The 18,730-nt window shown below is 45.9% G+C and overlaps 1 protein-coding gene across 1 annotated transcript in view; it reads right to left on the reverse strand.

Moving 5' to 3' along the window:
* The window catches only part of CARD11 (caspase recruitment domain family member 11), a gene marked incomplete at its 3' end in the record, with an annotated part of 55,562 nt that extends 37,280 nt beyond the window's left edge, over positions 1-18,282 (reverse strand). The window contains 4 exon segments of the mRNA XM_087728927.1: positions 2,231-2,556; positions 5,600-5,737; positions 9,188-9,402; positions 18,192-18,282. Coding sequence (XP_087585053.1) covers positions 2,231-2,556; positions 5,600-5,737; positions 9,188-9,386 — 663 coding nt within the window.
* Between the last annotated feature and the right edge of the window lie 448 nt (positions 18,283-18,730).

The raw sequence follows: 18,730 nt of genomic DNA on the forward strand, positions 1-18,730 counted from the left end.
CAATAAATATAAGTATACTTTCTGGGGAAAAATAATGCTAATGTTAACTGAATATATATTGTAGAATGAAGATAAAATCCCTTACCACTCAGCTGGGACACAAGGAGAGAAAATGAATATGCATGACGAGAGAGAGAAACACCCTCTAATGGACCCCTATATATATATATAGACACCTCATTGCATCAGCTTACAGTCATTGCATCAGTGCCTGGTTTACAGCTTACAACCTTACATCAGCTGGCAGCTATTAAATCCTCAGTACCTGACAACTTTCACAGTCAACCACAGAGAGAACAATTCTCAGAATTCCCAGGCACTGAAATCCAACCCATTTGGGGGTCCAAGAGCTGTGAAAAACTCTAGTTTCTAATCTAGAAGGTCCTTTTTTTATTCAGTTGCCATTGAACCTAATTTACGAAGATCTCTAACCCTTGGTTATGTTGGTTTGGGATTGTGTTGGATCTGGTGTCACTTATTTTGGCCGTGCTGTGTGGGGGAATTCACTGGAGGAAGCAATTAGGTTTCGAAGAGTTAGTGGTGAAAGGAAACCAGGCCATCAAAGAACGAGGTGGCTGGACACCATCAGCGCTGACCCCAACCAGAGCATAGGACAACTCAAAGAGGTAGTGCAGAAGAGAAGAAGTTGTGGAGAGACCTGGCTGATAAAATCACCAAGAGCTGGACATGATTGAATGGATAACATCATCAGAAATTGATGGAGAGCTATAGGTTTCTTGCTACTGCCTCAGTGGTGGGTTTCAAAATTTTTTCGAACCTACTCTGTGGGTGTGGCCTCCTTTGTGGGAGTGGCTTGCCGGCCATGTGACCTGGTGGGAGTGGCTTGCCGGCCATGTGTTTTCTCTCTCTCTCCCTCTCTCTCTCTTTCCTTCCTTTTGTCTCTCTGTCCCTTTTTCTTTTTTTCTTTCAACTCTCTCTCCCTTTTTCTTTCTTTCTTTCTTTCTTTCTTTCTTTCTTTCTTTCTTTCTTTCTTTCTTTCTTTCTTTCTTTCTTTCTTTCTTTCTTTCTTCCTTCCTTCCTTCCTTCCTTCCTTCCTTCCCTCCTTCCCTCCTTCCTTCCTTCCTTCCTTTCTCTTTCTCTTTCTCTCTCTGTGTGAGTCTGTCTGTCTGGGTGGGTGTGTGTGTGTGTCAGTGGTGGGTTTCAAAATTTTTTCGAACCTACTCTGTGGGTGTGGCCTCCTTTGTGGGAGTGGCTTGCTGGCCATGTGACCTGGTGGGAGTGGCTTGCCGGCCATGTGTTTTCTCTCTCTCTCCCTCTCTCTCTCTTTCCTTCCTTTTGTCTCTCTGTCCCTTTTTCTTTTTTTCTTTCAACTCTCTCTCCCTTTTTCTTTCTTTCTTTCTTTCTTTCTTTCTTTCTTTCTTTCTTTCTTTCTTTCTTTCTTTCTTCCTTCCTTCCTTCCTTCCTTCCTTCCTTCCCTCCTTCCCTCCTTCCTTCCTTCCTTCCTTTCTCTTTCTCTTTCTCTCTCTGTGTGAGTCTGTCTGTCTGGGTGGGTGTGTGTGTGTGTCAGTGGTGGGTTTCAAAATTTTTTCGAACCTACTCTGTGGGTGTGGCCTCCTTTGTGGGAGTGGCTTGCTGGCCATGTGACCTGGTGGGAGTGGCTTGCCGGCCATGTGTTTTCTCTCTCTCTCCCTCTCTCTCTCTTTCCTTCCTTTTGTCTCTCTGTCCCTTTTTCTTTTTTTCTTTCATCTCTCTCACTTTTTTCTTTCTTTTTTTCTTCTTTCTTTTCTTTCTTTCTTTCTTTCTTTCTTTCTTTCTTTCTTTCTTTCTTTCTTTCTTTCTTTCTTTCTTTCTTTCTTCTTTCTTTCTTCCTTCCTTCCTTCCTTCCTTTCTCTTTCTCTTTCTCTTTCTCTTTCTCTCTCTGTGTGAGTCTGTCTGTCTGTCTGTCTGTCTGTCTGTGTGTGTCTGTGTCTGTGTCTGTGTCTGTGTGTGTCAGTGGTGGGTTTCAAAAATTTGACGAACTGGTTCTACCGAACTGGTGCGAACTGGTAGGAACCCACCTCTGTACTGCCTCCTACATGATGCCCTCAAATATGGCCTGTCAACCCATTCATTCAAGGGTGCCACTTAAACCCTAAAGTGCTCTGCTGGTTTGGGGTTTTATATGAATCAAACACTGGCGATTTGTTAAACACATGGACTCAAGACCACCGAATGAAAGGATCACCTAATGCAAAAGAGGAACCCAATGTTCTCCAGAACTTCCTCTCACCTGGAGCTGAAGGTCTCGGCTTCTCATCACGGCCATGTTCTTCTCTTCGCTGAGCTGGGCGTACCTCATCGCCAGGTTGTAGTTCTCATCCTTCACCTTGATCAGCTCGTCGTTGTAATTGTTCCTCTCGTCTTTCATTTTGTTGTATCTCTCCTGGAAGGTGAGGAGCTCGATCTTGTTGAGCTTCAGCTGCTTCCTCTCGTCTTCCATCTGGCGGGACTTGGCCAAGAGCTCGCAGCGCTGGGCGTCCTTCGTCTTGACTTGCTGCTGCAGCTTTATGATCTCGTTCATCAGGAAGTGAGTGAGGCCCTCGTGCCCCTCTTCTACTGCGACGCAAACAGAGAAAGAAGCCGGCACAAAGTAAGTCATCGCAACAAGCTAAGGGTGGTGAGTAGCAGGAAGGGTTCAATTGATCAGGATGGGGCTAAAGACCATGGTCCAAAAAAACCCTGTAGACCAGGGGTGTCAAACCTGTGGGCCGGATCCAGTGGTGGGTTTCAAAAAACTTTTGAATCTACTCTGTGGGTGTGGCCTCCTTTGTGGGAGTGGCTTGCCGGCCATGTGACCTGGTGGGGGTGGCTTGCCGGCCATGTGTTCTCTCTCTCTCTCTCTCTCTCTCTCTCTCTCTCTCTCTCTCTCTCTCTCTCTCCTTCCTTTTGTCTCTCTGTCCCTTTTTCCTTTTTTCTTTCATCTCTCGCTCACTTTTTCTTTCTTTTTTCTTTTTCTATTTCTTTCTTTCTTCCTTTCTTTCTCTCTCTGTGTGAGTCTGTGTGTGTGTGTGTGTGTGTGTGTGTGTGTGTTGTGTGTGTTAGTGGTGGGTTTCAAAAATTTTTTGAACCTACTCCTTGGGTGTGGCCTCCTTTGTGGGAGTGGCTTGCCGGCCATGTGACCTGGTGGGAGTGGCTTGCCGGCCATGTGTTCTCTCTCTCTCTCTCTCTCTCTCTCTTTCCTTCCTTTTGTCTCTCTGTCCCTTTTTCCTTTTTTTCTTTCATCTCTCACTCACTTTTTCTTTCTTTTTTCTTTTTTTATTTCTTTCTTTCTTCCTTTCTTTCTCTCTCTGTGTGAGTCTGTGTGTGTGTGTGTGTCAGTGGTGGGTTTCAATTTGTTTTTGAACCTACTCCGTGGGTGTGGCCTCCTTTGTGGGAGTGGCTTGCCGGCCATGTGACCTGGTGGGAGTGGCTTGCCGGCCATGTGTTCTCTCTCTCTCTCTCTCTCTCTCCTTCCTTTTGTCTCTCTGTTCCTTTTTCCTTTTTTTCTTTCATCTCTCGCTCACTTTTTCTTACTTTTTTCTTTTTTTATTTCTTTCTTTCTTCCTTTCTTTCTCTCTCTGTGTGAGTCTCTCTGTGTGTGTGTGTGTCAGTGGTGGGTTTCAAATTTTTTTTGAACCTACTCCGTGGGTGTGGCCTCCTTTGTGGGAGTGGCTTGCCGGCCATGTGACCTGGTGGGAGTGGCTTGCCGGCCATGTGTTCTCTCTCTCTCTCTCTCTCTCTCTCTCTCTCTCTCTCTCTCTCTCTCTCTCTCTCTCTCTCCTTCCTTTTGTCTCTCTGTTCCTTTTTCCTTTTTTTCTTTCATCTCTCGCTCACTTTTTCTTACTTTTTTCTTTTTTTATTTCTTTCTTTCTTCCTTTCTTTCTCTCTCTGTGTGAGTCTGTGTGTGTGTGTGTGTGTCAGTGGTGGGTTTCAAATTTTTTTTGAACCCACTCCGTGGGTGTGGCCTCCTTTGTGGGAGTGGCTTGCAGGCCATGTGACCTGGTGGGAGTGGCTTGCTGGCCATGTGTTCTCTCTCTCTCTCTCTCTCTCCTTCCTTTTGTCTCTCTGTCCCTTTTTCCTTTTTTTCTTTCATCTCTCGCTCACTTTTTTTCTTTCTTTTTTCTTTCTTTCTTTCTTCCTTTCTTTCTCTTTCTCTTTCTCTCTCTGTGTGAATCTGGGTGTGTGTGAGTGGTGGGTTTCAAAAAAATTTGGAACCTCTTCTGTAGGTATGGCCTGCTTTCCGGGTCCACTGGTGGAACCTCTTCTAACCGGTTCGGTAGATTTGATGAACTGGTTCTACCGAACTGGTGCGAAATTGGTAGGAACCCACCTCTGGCCGGATCTTAGTGCCTAGTGCTTAGATTTGCCCTGTGAGTCCACCCTGGAAACATAGAAAGACTGGCTCCTCTGCCAATGAAAACGGAGCTCAGGAGGGCCATGCACAGGTGATGGAAATGCTTGTCCCGATTGTGGTTGAACGTTGAGGATTAACTGTATGACCTCTCATCTTCCAACAAAGCAAAGTCAATGGGGGAAAGTTGGGTTCACTTAACAATTGTGGCAAACAGTTGTAAAATTGGATGTGACTCAATGGGAATTCTTTCCTTGAAAGTTTTTTTCAAAGGGGCAACTGGACTTCCTGGTTTTTCTTTCATTTCGCTTCTCATCCAAGAAGCTTCTTCAGCTCTGACTGGATGATGGGGAATAGAAGGATTTATATTCCTTGCAGACAGAGTTAGTCATTTGCATCCTTTTAGAGGGTCATTGAGGCCACTTGGAGGTTTATCTGCGGGTCACCTGAGTAGTGTAGATGGGTGTGAAGACTTCCAGGTCCAAGTAGCCTCATGGACTCTCTAAAAAATGATGCAAATGACCAACTCAGTCTGCAAGGAATATAAATCCTTCCGTTCTTCACCATCCAGTCAGAGATGAAGAAGCTTCTTGGATGAGAAGAGAAACGTCTTCAAAGGAAAATCAGAAAGTCCAGTTGCCTCCTGAAAAAAGCTCCTTTGGGACAACCAAGACCTGGATGACTGCGAATCTCCGTAGACAATGAAAAATCTTGTCCCAATTGTGATTATAAGGTAAAGGTTCCCCTCACACATATGTGCTAGTTGTTCCCGACTCCAGGGGGCGGTGCTCATCTCCATTTCAAAGCCGAAGAGCTAGCACTGTCCGAAGACATCTCCGTGGTCATGTGGCCGGCAGGACTCAATGCTGAAGGCACACGGAACGCTGTTACCTTCCCATCAAAGGTGGCTCCTATTTTTCTACTTGCATTTTTTACGTGCTTTCGAACTGCTAGGTTGGCAGAAGCTGGGACAAGTAACGGGAGCTCACACCATTACACGGTGCTAGGGACTCGAACCACCAAACTGCCGATCTTTCTGATCAACAAACTCAGTGTCTCAGCCCCTGAGCCACCGCGTCCCTTAATTGTGATTGAACCTTGAGTATTATCTGTACGATATATCAAAAACTTAATGTCCTACATTTTTAGTTTTTTTCCCCTACTTTGCTCCAAGCAACAAAGAACCAAGAAAGTTTATAAAGGATTTCCCCTATATTGACTGTTTGGAATAACAGATTCCCCCCCCCCCCAAAAGTGAACCCCACTTACCAACGATAGTAGAAAAACGCCGCGTGGGTTCCTTCCCCGTTACTAATTTGTAGAGTTCAGGATAGTAAAATTCAAGGCTCTCCAAGAAGACCACGTAGCCCCTCTCTCCCTTTGTATGAAGGATGTCCAGGAGACGACCTACAATAAGGCCAAGCATTGATCTCGTTATTAAAATAGAGAATTTCAATTTGAAACCGAAATTACAAACGAGGTAAGAAGAGGTGAAAGTGGCATAAGACGAATGATCGTTATCTGTAGAACACGTGAGAAATTATATGTGTGTGTGTATGTTTGTGCGTGCGTGCGTGTGTGCATTGCATTTTTGCTGATAAATAAACGAAGGGAGACTAGTATAGATCTATTTCAAGCTATTTAGCTCTCATCAGCTAGCCATACCCTTCGCTGGGATTTGAACCCGGGCTGTTTTTACATGTTAGGCAGTTGTATTAGCCTCTAAGCCACAAGCTCTCCTCCCTCATCAGCTGAGCCAAGGGAATGATTAAGTGTTATGTCAAAGCACTTGGTATGCCCAAATAACTGCCTAATATGTAAAAACAGCCCAGGTTCGAATCCCAGCGAAGGGTATGGCTAGCTGATGAGAGCTAAATAGGTTGAAATAGATCTATACTAGTCTCCCTTTGTTTATTTATTAGCAAAAATGCAATACAAGAATGGTTTCCTGCCTGGAAGGCTCCTAGGGTAGAGCCGAAAGGCAAAAGGGAAGCAGTATGCTCCCTCCCATATTTGGGCATACCAGGTGCTCCGACATAAGACTTACTTATTTCCTTGGCTCAGCTGGCAAGGGAGGAGAGCTTGTGGCTTAGAGGTTAATACAACTGCCTAATATGTAAAAACAGCCCAGGTTCGAATCCCAGCAAGGGTATGGCTAGCTGATGAGAGCTAAATAGCTTGAAATCGATCTATATTTCATTTATTTATCAGCACAAATACAACACAAAAATGGTTTCCTGCCTGGAAGGCTCCTAGGGTGGGGCTGAAAGGCAAAAGGGAAGCAGTATGTTCCCTCCCATATTTGGGCATACCCGGTGCTTCGACATAAGACTTACTTATTTCTTTGGCTCAGCTGGCAAGGGAGGAGAGCTTGTGGCTTAGAGGTTAATACAACTGCCTAATATGTAAAAACAGCCCAGGTTCGAATCCCAGCAAGGGTATGGCTAGCTGATGAGAGCTAAATAGCTTGAAATAGATCTATACTTCATTTATTTATCAGTACAAATACAACACAAGAACGGTTTCCTACCTGGAAGGCTCCTAGGGTGGAGCTGAAAGGCAAAAGGGAAGCAGTATGCTCCCTCCCATATTTGGGCGTACCAGGTGCTCCGACATAAGACTTACTTATTTCCTTGGCTCAGCTGGCAAGGGAGGAGAGCTTGTGGCTTAGAGGTTAATACAACTGCCTAATATGTAAAAACAGCCCAGGTTTGAATCCCAGCAAGGGTATGGCTAGCTGATGAGAGCTAAATAGCTTGAAATAGATCTATACTTCATTTATTTATCAGCACAAATACAACACAAGGACGGTTTCCTGCCTGGAAGGCTCCTAGGGTGGAGCCGAAAGGCAAAAGGGAAGCAGTATGCTCCCTCCCATATTTGGGCATACCAGGTGCTCCGACATAAGACTTACTTATTTCCTTGGCTCAGCTGGGAAGGGAGGAGAGCTTGTGGCTTAGAGGTTAATACAACTGCCTAATATGTAAAAACAGCCCAGGCTTGAATCCCAGCAAGGGTATGGCTAGCTGATGAGAGCTAAATAGCTTGAAATAGATCTATACTTCATTTATTTATCAGCACAAATACAACACGAAAATGGTTTCCTGCCTGGAAGGCTCCTAGCATGGAGCCGAAAGGCAAAAGGGAAGCAGTATGCTCCCTCCCATATTTGGGCATACCAGGTGCTTTGACATAACACACACACACACACACACACACACACACAAACACACACACACACACACAAAATACAGCCTGTGAAATTACCTTTCCCAGCACCAACCAAAAGAACTCAAAAGAATACGCCATTTAAAAAAAAAAACACCTCTCCGCAGAATATCAAAGCAAGACAGAACAAGCCTCATGCATAACATTTAGCAGAACGGGCGCTCTGCATATAAACCTCCCGGAATGTAATGCCATTTGTTTAAACACCAAATTGATATGCTGTCCTTCTGCTAAAAAAAAAATTAACATTTGAGCTGGCTTTTACAGTTTCCAAGAATAAAATAAAGGCAATTGTAATAAAACCTGAATGATAAACTAATTGACCTTTAAAGGCTTAGCTAAAGGGGGAATAAGTACTGGGTCTCCAAGGAAGGCTGGGGAAGCGGTCTGGAACTCTTACTCCGTTCAATCCCGCCAACAAGATTTCCCCACTCCCACCCCACCCCTGCTCCGTCTGGTTAAGATTACAACTTTATACATGGTGCCGCTAATATTTCTGGAGATAGGTGGTTGGCTAGAGGGAAGGGATGGCTAACCCTTTTCTCCTTGCATGCCAAAAACTGTGCGCTGCGGCAGCCCATGTGCATGTGTGCATGGCCGCCCACATAATGCAATGCGCCCTGCTCCCTCCCGCTCCCGTGCGCATGCATGCAATCCCCCCTCTCCCCCCACGCATATGTGTGACCCCCCTTGCCTACTTTTAGCAATAGCAATAGCAGTTAGACTTATATACCGCTTCATAGGGCTTTCAGCCCTCTCTAAGCGGTTTACAGAGTCAGCATATCGCCCCCAACAATCCGGGTCCTCATTTCACCCACCTCGGAAGGATGGAAGGCTGAGTCAACCTTGAGCCTGGTGAGATTCGAACTGCCAAATTGCAGGCAGATGGCAGTCAGCAGAAGTAGCCTGCAGTACTACGTTCTAACCAGTGCGCCCTCATGGCCCTTCTTTCCTTCCTTCCTTCCTTCCTTCCTTCCTTCCTTCCTTCCTTCCTTCCTTCCTCCCTCCCTCCCTCCCTCCCTCCCTCCCTCCCTCCCTCCCTTCCTTCCTTCCTTCCTTCCTTCCTTCTGGGTCCTCATTTTACCCACCTCGGAAGGATGGAAGGCTGAGTCAACCTTGATCCTGGTGAGATTTGAACCGTTGAACTGCAGATAACAGTCAGCTGAAGTGGCCTGCAGTACTGCGCCCTAACCACTGCGCCACCTCGGCCTCCCTGAAGCCTCCTGGGACCAAAAACAGGCCACAGTGGGGGCACCGCACTCCCCAATGTCCTGTTTTGTGACTAGCAGGCTTTCCCAAAGCCTCCTGAAATCAAAGATGGGGTGGTGGGCACACCTCCCCCCCTGCACTCCCTCCATGCATGCGTGTGATACCCCCTGCCCCCGTGAATGTCCATGCAACCCCCCTGTGAATGTCCATGCAACCCCACTGTGCATGCGTGCACATCTCCTGCATGCGCTGCTGAGACCTGAAAATCAGCTGGCTGGTGGGAGGCATGCACGCATGCGTGGTGCAGCTAAACTGGGTGATGGCTGACATGCCAGCGGAGAGGGCTCTGCATGCCATAAGTTTGCCACCATGGGTTGTAGTGGTTCCTTGGTGCTCTCTGAACTTGGTGGTTCATCTTACCGGCTCGGTTGATCTTGGAGAGGAGCATCGGGGAGTTGAGGACCTCATCTTCATCCTGCTCATCCAAGACTTTGCACTGGCGCAGGTACGGGGTCAGCTTGGCGGGGTTGATGTAACGGGTCAGCATATGACGATTGCATTCAACGTTCTCCCATAGAGCTTCCTCTTCGTCCTTCAAGGTTTCGAGGCACTCGTCCATTTTCCCACGCTTCTCCCTAAAAGAAGACGTAGAGAAGAAGGAAAGACAGTTTGGTTCCAGAAAGATCCCACATTTTGTCCAGAAAAGAGCAACAAGGAGGATTAGGGGACTGGAGGCTAAAACATATGAAGAACGGTTGCAGGAACTGGGTAGGTCTAGTTTAATGAAAAGAAGGACTAGGGGAGACATGATAGCAGTCTTCCAATATCTCTGGGGCTGCCCCAAAGAAGAGGGAGTCAAGCTATCCTCCAAAGCACCTGAGGATAGGACAAGAAGCAATGGGTGGAAACTAATCAAGGAGAGAAGCAACTTAGAACTGAGGAGAAATTTCCTGATAGTTAGTACAATTAATCAGTGGAACAGCAGAAGTTGTGAATGCCCCAACACTGGAAGTCTTTAAGAAGATGCTGGAGAAGCCATTTTTCTGAAGTGGCGTAGGGTTTCCTGCCTAGGCAGGGGGTTGGACTAGAAGACCTCCAAGGTCCCTTCCAACTCTGTTATTCTATTCTAAATATCAATCTGTTGAAGGTCCAACATCTTGTCCAGAAGAAAGCTTACAGAAAAAGAATTGAGTGAGCGTAACTGGTTTTATTATGCCACAAAGTCTCATGGATTCTACCCATGTTCATCAGATGTCCTGATGCTATAAAAGTAAAGGTTCCCCTCCACACATACGTATTATTCGTTCCTGACTCTAGGGGGCGGTGCTCATCTCCGTTTCAAAGCTGAAGAGCCAGCACTATCCGAAGACGTCTCCGTGGTCATGTGGCTGGCATGACTAAACGCCGAAGGCGCATGGAATTCTGTTACCTTCCCACCAAAGGTGGCACCTATTTTTCTACCTGCATTATTTATTTGCTTTCGAACTGCTAGGTTGGCAGAAGCTGGGACAAGTCACGGGAGCTCACCCTGTTATGTGGCGCTAGGGATTCGAATCGCCAAACTGCCGACCTTTCTGATCGACAAGCTCAGCGTTTTAGCCACTGAGCCACCGCGTCCCTGATGCTTTACGTCAAAGCAAAGAAACGTCTCCTTCCCTTTTGAAAAAATAAAATAAAAAAGCACCATTTGCATGGTTTCTCTCTCTCTCTCTCCCCTCCTTTGAAGGCGTATTTTTAGATTGCAATTAAGGATGGCCATTCATTAATTTTTTACGACCCGGTTTTTCAACTATGATCTGAAGTGCCTTTCCTTAAGGCCGCATCTCTTTTCTTGAGATTGCACCGCCAAATAGCAGCAGAAACCACTTTTTTTTCAGCCTTTTCTTTTCGCTTTTCACTTAACGGAGGAAAAAAACAGCTAACCTAGATAGCAGGAGACTTGCAACAGTAACCTAGAAAATCAACTTTATACAGGAGGCCTCAGAGTAACAGGGTGAATGAACATCTTGTATTCGGACAAGGGGTGCGCAAAGCCAGGAGATGGATGCCACAAGCCAAGATATCTTAGAGATCCAGGTTTTGTGGACGAGGGTGGTCTTGGAATGATGGTTCCCAACCCTTTGTTCCCAGGGCAACATGCAACAAGGCTGCACATTCGTGTCCTGATTCCGCACCGCCCCAAAAAGCAGGAGCAATAGGAAGAGAGAAGGAATTGCTTTACAGAATTCAGCAAACAACAAGCAGAATAGAATAGGGTAGAGTAGAGTAGAGTAGAATTGGGTAGGGTAGGGTAGGGTAAGGGTAGGGTAGAATGCAGAATGCAGAATGAAAAATAGAACATAGAACAGAATAGAACAGATTAATGAATAGAATAGGTAAGAATAGAATAGGATAGGATAGGATAGGATAGGGTAGGGTAGGGTAGGGTAGGATAGGATAGGATAGGATAGGATAGGATAGGGTAGGGTAGGGTAGAGTATGGTAGAGTAGAATGCAGAATGGAAAATAGAACAGAATAGAATAGAATGCAGAATGCAAAATAGAATGTAGAACAGAACAGACTAATGAGTAGAGTAGAATAGGGTAGGGTAGAGTAGAGTAGAGTAGAGTAGAATTGGGTAGGGTAGGGTAGGGTAGAATGCAGAATGGAAAGAACATAGAACAGAATAGAACAGATTAATGAATAGAATAGGTAAGAATAGAATAGAATAGGATAGGGTAGGGTAGGGTAGGGTAGAGTATGGTAGAGTAGAATGCAGAATGGAAAATAGAACATAGAACAGAATAGAACAGATTAATGAATAGAATAGGTAAGAATAGAATAGGTAAGAATAGAATAGAATAGGATAGGATAGGATAGGGTAGGGTAGGGTAGGATAGGATAGGATAGGATAGGATAGGGTAGGGTAGGGTAGAGTATGGTAGAGTAGAATGCAGAATGGAAAATAGAACAGAATAGAATAGAATGCAGAATGCAAAATAGAATGTAGAACAGAACAGACTAATGAGTAGAGTAGAATAGGGTAGGGTAGAGTAGAGTAGAATTGGGTAGGGTAGAATGCAGAAAGCAGAATGAAAAATAGAACATAGAACAGAATAGAACAGATTAATGAATAGAATAGGTAAGAATAGAATAGGTAAGAATAGGTAAGAATAGGTAAGAATAGAATAGGATAGAATAGGATAGGATAGGATAGGGTAGAATGCAGAATGGAAAATAGAACATAGAACAGAATAGAATAGAATGCAGAATGGAAAATAGAATGTAGAACAGAACAGACTAATGAGTAGAGTAGAATAGGGTAGGGTAAAGTAGAGTAGAGTAGAGTAAAATAGAATAGAATAGAATAGAATAGAATATCGGATGAATGGAGGAGAGGAGAGAAGAGAAGAGAAATACTTAATTGGCCAAGTATGATTAAACAAACAAGGAATTCGTCTCTAGGACAGAAGCTCTCAGTGTTCGTGCAAAGCGACAGAGTCATAATAGTCACAATAATGATACGAATAAGAAAGGTGAGTAGAGAAGGTGAAAAGGATATTAGGACATCCTCTTCAATTCTCTCTGAGAGTCAACTCTTCCTGGCATCACTCTGTCTATAGACAGGTGCGGAAACACACCACCACCCCCTCCCAGAAATGAAACAGGCCAACGAATCACACTCGTCTGCAGCAAGCCCCGTGTTGGCATTTACACAGAGGAGGGGAAAAAAAGAGTCGTGGAGATAAGCGAATGGAGGCAAGGAAGATCACTGTGGGCCAAAGAAAACACACTCGCTGTTGATGCAGCTGTGGCCATAAGCATTGGAGGGGAGGTGATCTTAAGCAGCCTCACACCAGCCCTGCAGTTGTTACAAGTAAGTGAAACGTAAGACAGAGAAATTATAGCTGGTGCCGACATCCATCCCAGCAGAAAACCCAACCTCACCCTCAGCTGGTTATCTTACAAAACCCACCACACTTTTTTTGTGTGTGCAAATTATTAATAGCTATTTTGTTGCTCCCAGAATGGCTGTTTTATTTGGATCGATGCCCCAACGAGCCAGAATTGGCTGGATCTCAGTATCACCATTTATATTGTCCTAGCCACAAACACGGGGCTTAACCAACGACAAGGCTGCAGAGCCATCTGTTGTTTATCCAGCAAACCATGGCTTATGAGAGAAAAAAAAAGGGGACGGCCCATGTGCGGCTTTAGAGAAATGATGAATTATGGAAGGTTTTAGCCTCCGCTGGGGGCTGAATGTTGGCCGCGGGAAGCTGTGAGGATGTGGAAATAATGCAGGCATGAGGCTAAGGGAAGGCTTAGCAGAAACCTTTCCCAGAGAGTAAGACGAGGTGTGCAACGCCTCTTTGGCTGTTTGACATAGTCACGGGTAAATGTAAAAAAAAAATGTTGCGATGCCGGATTGTGGAATGTGAAGGGGGGGGAGGGTTGTATGTATGCTGCGATACTGCATTTGGGGTTGAAAATTAGGATGCTTTGCAGTGAATGCACAGGAAGCCCTTGACCCACGACCACAATTTGAGCCCCCAAATTTCTGTCGCTAAGCGAGACTCAGTGAGTTTTGCCCCATTTTATAACCTTTCTTGCCACTGTTGCTGTTGTGACCCAGCAGGAGCCGTTGGAGCTGCCACCAGACTCCGACAGCGAGGGGCCCGATGAGTCGGCTCTGGAGGATGTGGAGGACCCTGGACAGGGTTCCGACTCTGAGCAGGGCGCAGAGAGGCTGGTTGGCCACCAGGAGGTGCCTGAGCCTTGGACCAGTGGGGAGGAGACAAGGGAGAGTGATCCGGACGCCAGCAGTGAGTTGTTCCTGGATGCCCAGCACCGGAGAGCTAATAGGCGTCAGGAACAGTTGAGCAGTTACAGGAGATAATTGCACTCAGCTGGTGGTCATTAGGCTCCTCTCCAGACTATAAAAAGACTACTTTTGCACATGCCCCTCTTGCAGAAGTCAAGGCAGGAATGAATGTCGGAGAACATTGTTGTGAGCTTGGCAGGCTGGATTGCTGCCAAGCCTGATCTGTGTTTATTGCTGCCCAAGTTTGTCTGTGCCAGTTTGCTGCCAAGGACCTGTCTGTCTGTTAATTAAATGCCGTAACTTATCTTTGGCTTGGAGAGTGCTTTGGTGTGGAACGAGGGGGGTCAGAACGGTTGCTAAGTAAATCACAGCGGTTGTTCAGTTAGTAACACTGCTGTTAAGTGAATCTGCTTCCCCGTTGTTGGATGCTCACAAATGGTGATCGCGTGACCTCGGGACACTGCAACCATCAATAGGAGCGAGTTGCCAGGCATCCAAATTTGATCAAGCGACCATAGGCATATTTTTTTTAACAGATTAACACAGTTGGAAGAGACCTTGTAGATCTTCTAGTCCAGCACCCCACATCCCAAGGAGGAGACCCTACAAAACAGTTATAAATCAGGGCCATTGTGATTTCCAACGGCCACTAACCAAGGGGTTTTAAGTTGAGGTCTACCTGGGAACTAGGTAAAAGGAATGGCTGTGGAAATTAATAACCTTAAATCCAAGGAAAATAGAGTGAATGTTTTCATATCACACAGAAATTTAGGAAAACTGAAGCAGGATTTTGCCAACGCTTGCTTAGCTAAAAAAAAAAAGGCATTAAGAGTTGTTAACCTGATCTTGCGTAGCTTCATCTCCGGTAATATTATACTGCTAACTAGGGCATACAAAACCTTTGCCAGACCAATCCTCGAATTCAGCTCGTCTGCCTGGAATCCACACGGTATATCAGACATTAATACGATCGAGTGAGTCTAGAGGTGTTTCACGAGAAGAATTTCACTCCTCTGCTCACAACTGAATACCTTAAGCCACCAGGCTTGAAATTTTGGTCTTGGACAACTTAGAACTATGTTGTCTTCGATCCGACATAAGCGTAGTACATAAAATTATCCGCTACAATGTCCTACTTGTCAATGAATACTTCAGCTTCAACCACAACAACACACGAGCTCACAATCGATACAAACTCAAGGTCAACCGCTCCAAACTCGATTGCAGAAAATAGGACTTCAGCCACAGAGTGGTCAACGCCTGGAATGCTCTACCTGACTCCGTTGTTACATCCCTAAATTCCCGTAACTTTAACCATGGACTGTCTACTGTTGACCTCACCCCATTCCTAAGCGGTCTTTAAGGGGTGTGCATGAGTGCACCAGTGAGCCTTCCGTCCCTGTCCTAATGCTCCTTTGTATTCGCATTCATTTCATGTATTCATAATCATGTCTATACTTGTATACTTGTACCTCGTTGGTATTGGTATTGGTATTTTATTATTTGTATGCCGCCCTTCTCCGGGAGGACTCAGGGCAGCGAACAATTCAAAGGGGAAAAAAGGGGGGAACATAAAAGACAAAATACAAATAGTAAAAATAGGCAACAGTCGCACAACCATACATGTCGAGAGGGGAGGGAACTCATCACCCCCAGGCCTGCCAACAAAGCCAGGTTTTGACGGCTTTTCGGAAGGCCTGGAGAGAGGTGAGGGTCCGAATCCCTGCGGGGAGTTCATTCCAGAGGGCCGGAGCTGCCACAGAGAAGGCCCTCCCCCGGGTAATAGCCAGGTGGCATTGGCTGGTAGATGGCACCCGGAGGAGGCCAACCCTGTGAGATCTAATGAGTCTGTGGGAGGTAATTGGCAGCAGGCGGTCTCTCAAGTACCCGGATCCAATACCATGAAGGGTATTGTTCATGCTTGATGAGATAAACAAGTAAAATAATAAATAAATCGGGGGTCTCTCAAATTCCCCCTGTTCCCTGCAAACTGGGAACAGGGCCATGATCAAAACAGGTACAAAATATTGTCATTCGGCGATCAAAACGAATACAAAATTGTCATTCGGCATTTTAAGAGGAGGAATCAAAAGCGGTTGAGAAGATGCCAGTCTGAATCCTTTGGGGGGATTTAAGGGAAGCTTCATCCTTCTGCTGCTCAGCTTCACGTCCTCTCTTGTCTCCATCTCCCTCCCTTCTTCTCCCTCCTTCTTTCTCGCAAAACTTCCCCTCCCCTCCCCACCTTCGCCTCAACCGTCCACAAGGAGAGTTTTAAATAGTTACAACATGCATGGGCTTTATCACACTTGTTCTCGCAGCCTCTGATTTGAATGCCACTTCAGGGATGACACAAAACTGTCTTAAGTGCTCAACTGCCATGGAAACCTCCTGGCACAAATTTCCCCCCCGACTGCAGATGTGAAGTTAGCCATGTGGGCTGACCGGGAAACAAAGGCCAGAATTCACCTGTTCAGGTTTTGAAATGTTCAAATTGTAGCAGCAACAAAGAGTTTATTGTTTGTCTCCTACCCCAACAGGATTACCGTACGGAGTATTCTTAATTTTGCGGGACAGTTTGCATCCCGAAGAGCGATTGGTGCTCTCTGAGCTTGGATGTTTTCATGCAGACATTTCGTTACCCAACTAGGTAACATCATCCGTTAGAAGGGAGAAAGAGAGCAAAGCCCACTGATGATGTCACCTAGATTGGTAATGAAATGTCTGCAAGAAAACAACCAAGCTCAGAGAGCACCAAGGACCCCACCATTCCTCCTCCTGCTCTTCCCTTCTAGCACTGATGATGTTACCTAGTTGGGTAATAAAATGTCTGCAAAAAAGCAAGCTCCCGGGAGCATCAGTGACTCCTCATTTCAAATATTCTGTCAGGCCTGCATTTAGAATTTTGGCCTGCCACACTTTCTCTTATTTCATTATGCTGTTTCATTAGTATAGTTGACGGGAGGGGGGAATAGACAGGAGTAGGATTGTGGAATGTATTGTTTTCATTCTTTACTAGAAGCCAAGGTCATCCTTTGTCTCCGCACTTTTACACCTGACCGGAAGCAGCTGGGTGTGGATGCCAGCGTGGAAGAAGAAGATTAGACCATGTGATGGATTGTGGGTGTGGGGACAAGATCATGAACTTTTAACTGGGTGGGATTCTGATGTCATTTCCAGTATTGGGATTAACACAGATGTGCTAAGACAGCTGTGCTGGCTGGGGGATTCTGGGAGTTGAAGTCCACAGGACTTAAAGTCGTCAAGGTTGAGAAACACTGTGCTAAGATGTCTGCTTTATTAAATTGGAACTTTAAGGATTGTCTTGCCTTTGATTCTGATTTAATTCTACATTATACTTGGAACGCTGACATATTATCCTTTATTGGTAACTGGAAGCACTCTACTCTGTGAAGAGAAATATGGAGGATCCTCGACTTATGACCAACTCTTTAGCAACTGGTGAAAGTTATGACGAAGCTGAAAAAAGATACTTATGCCCCAAATTCGAAGTTCTGATGCTCCCCGTGGTCATTCAGCAACTGGCTCACAATTGTGTCTGTTTGCAGCATCCCACAGTCACATGACTGTGATCTATTATTATTATTTTTTGGTCAGAAATTGGAGTTTGCAATGGACTCCCTTAAGGACCGCTACATTTGCAAAAGTGGTCATAAAACCGGGCAGGTTGAAAACGGATACCTGCATTGCTCTGTCTGCCTGAAAGGTGGAAAAGGGAGGGACTTGTACTGGAGTGAAACAATCACAATCGACAATGTCTGCAATTGTCAGGAAGTTTACACAAAAAACGGACCGACTTACGGCCACAATCTCGGCTAGAGCTTGGGGTGGGCTTTCGCATTGTCCCCCTCCTTTCCTAACAAATGATAATGCAAGTGTTCTGACCGAGGCTTCCCAAGAGCATGAAGCAAACTTCTTGTTGTCCCGACAAAAATCCCTTTGATTCATCGACTGTGAAATCTGCTCATTCACACCCAGCAAAGTCTTTCAAGGGAGGATTTACAGTCACAGACCTCATCTGGCTTGGAGAGCTGCCAGGCTGATCTCTGCAAAACTTGGCAAGGAGTCTCGGAGAGTCACGAACCAATGAAGTGAACTGATTGTCTCCTGCAAACTCCACTCCCCTTTTGCTCCTCTTTTATTGCCTCTGGGAGGGGCCATTCATTGTCCACCTGTGGCCTTACTCCCAAGTCAACCCCTGTTCTTTAGCTGTTCCCTTCGGCTGGCAACTCTGCGCATGCGCACACTGGGAACAGGCTCCAGCTGTTCTTCTGCCTCACTGATGTCTGACTCTGAAGGCAGCTGATAACTGGCATACGGCTCTGGCCCCCTCTCTGCCTACAACACAGAGGCCTCCTCAGAGCCTTCCCCGGACTCCAGGACTGGCCCAGGTTCCTCCCCAACCTCCTCACTTGTCTGTTGCTGACTCTGCTGACCGGTGGCAGGCCACAACAGCTGGAGGCCAGTGAGAGATCAACAACAACAAGCAACAACTCATGGCTAAAGGAAACTAGGATTCATTCCAAGTTCTGTACCCAGAGACTAATTATACAGGATCTCACAAGATCAGGAAAGAAAGACAACACACAGCACACACATACCCCCAAAAATATCTTTCTGCAAAATGTATGCCTGGCCTTTTCAATCGTGGTTGCGAAGAGGAAACATCGGTCTAATCAGCTTTGTGACGGCACCTTCTGGCTGATGAATACGTTTGGGGAAATCATTCATAACTCTGCTCTGGTCCTTCGCGAACTCCTCCTTTGCCGGAAACCAGCGTAGCAAAATGAAGCCGCCGGAGGAAGTGAGTAAAATGTCAGACAATGACACCCCCAGCTTATCTAACGCAAGCTTTGAAAAAGGAGAATGAAAGGAAGGGAGGTTTGGGCAGCTGACCAAACCCTGCTTATCTGTTTTTCGTAACAAGGACGCAACAGGGCTGCTGTATGATTAAGTCACCATCAGATGAAGCCCTGACTTCCTGTGTCTGAACACAACCATCCACGATGGCGCAGTGGCTAGAGTGCGGTACTGCAGGCTGCTTCTGCTGACTGCCGGCTGCCCGCAATTTGGCAGTACGAATCAAACCAGGCTCAAGGTTGACTCAGCCTTGAGCCTGCTTCTGAGGTGGGTAAAATGA

The sequence above is a fragment of the Thamnophis sirtalis genome, unplaced genomic scaffold (genome assembly GCF_051295495.1).
Source record: "Thamnophis sirtalis isolate CommonGarterSnake01/CBP01778 unplaced genomic scaffold, rThaSir2_p1.2 scaffold_14, whole genome shotgun sequence".
NCBI lineage: Eukaryota > Metazoa > Chordata > Lepidosauria > Squamata > Natricidae > Thamnophis > Thamnophis sirtalis.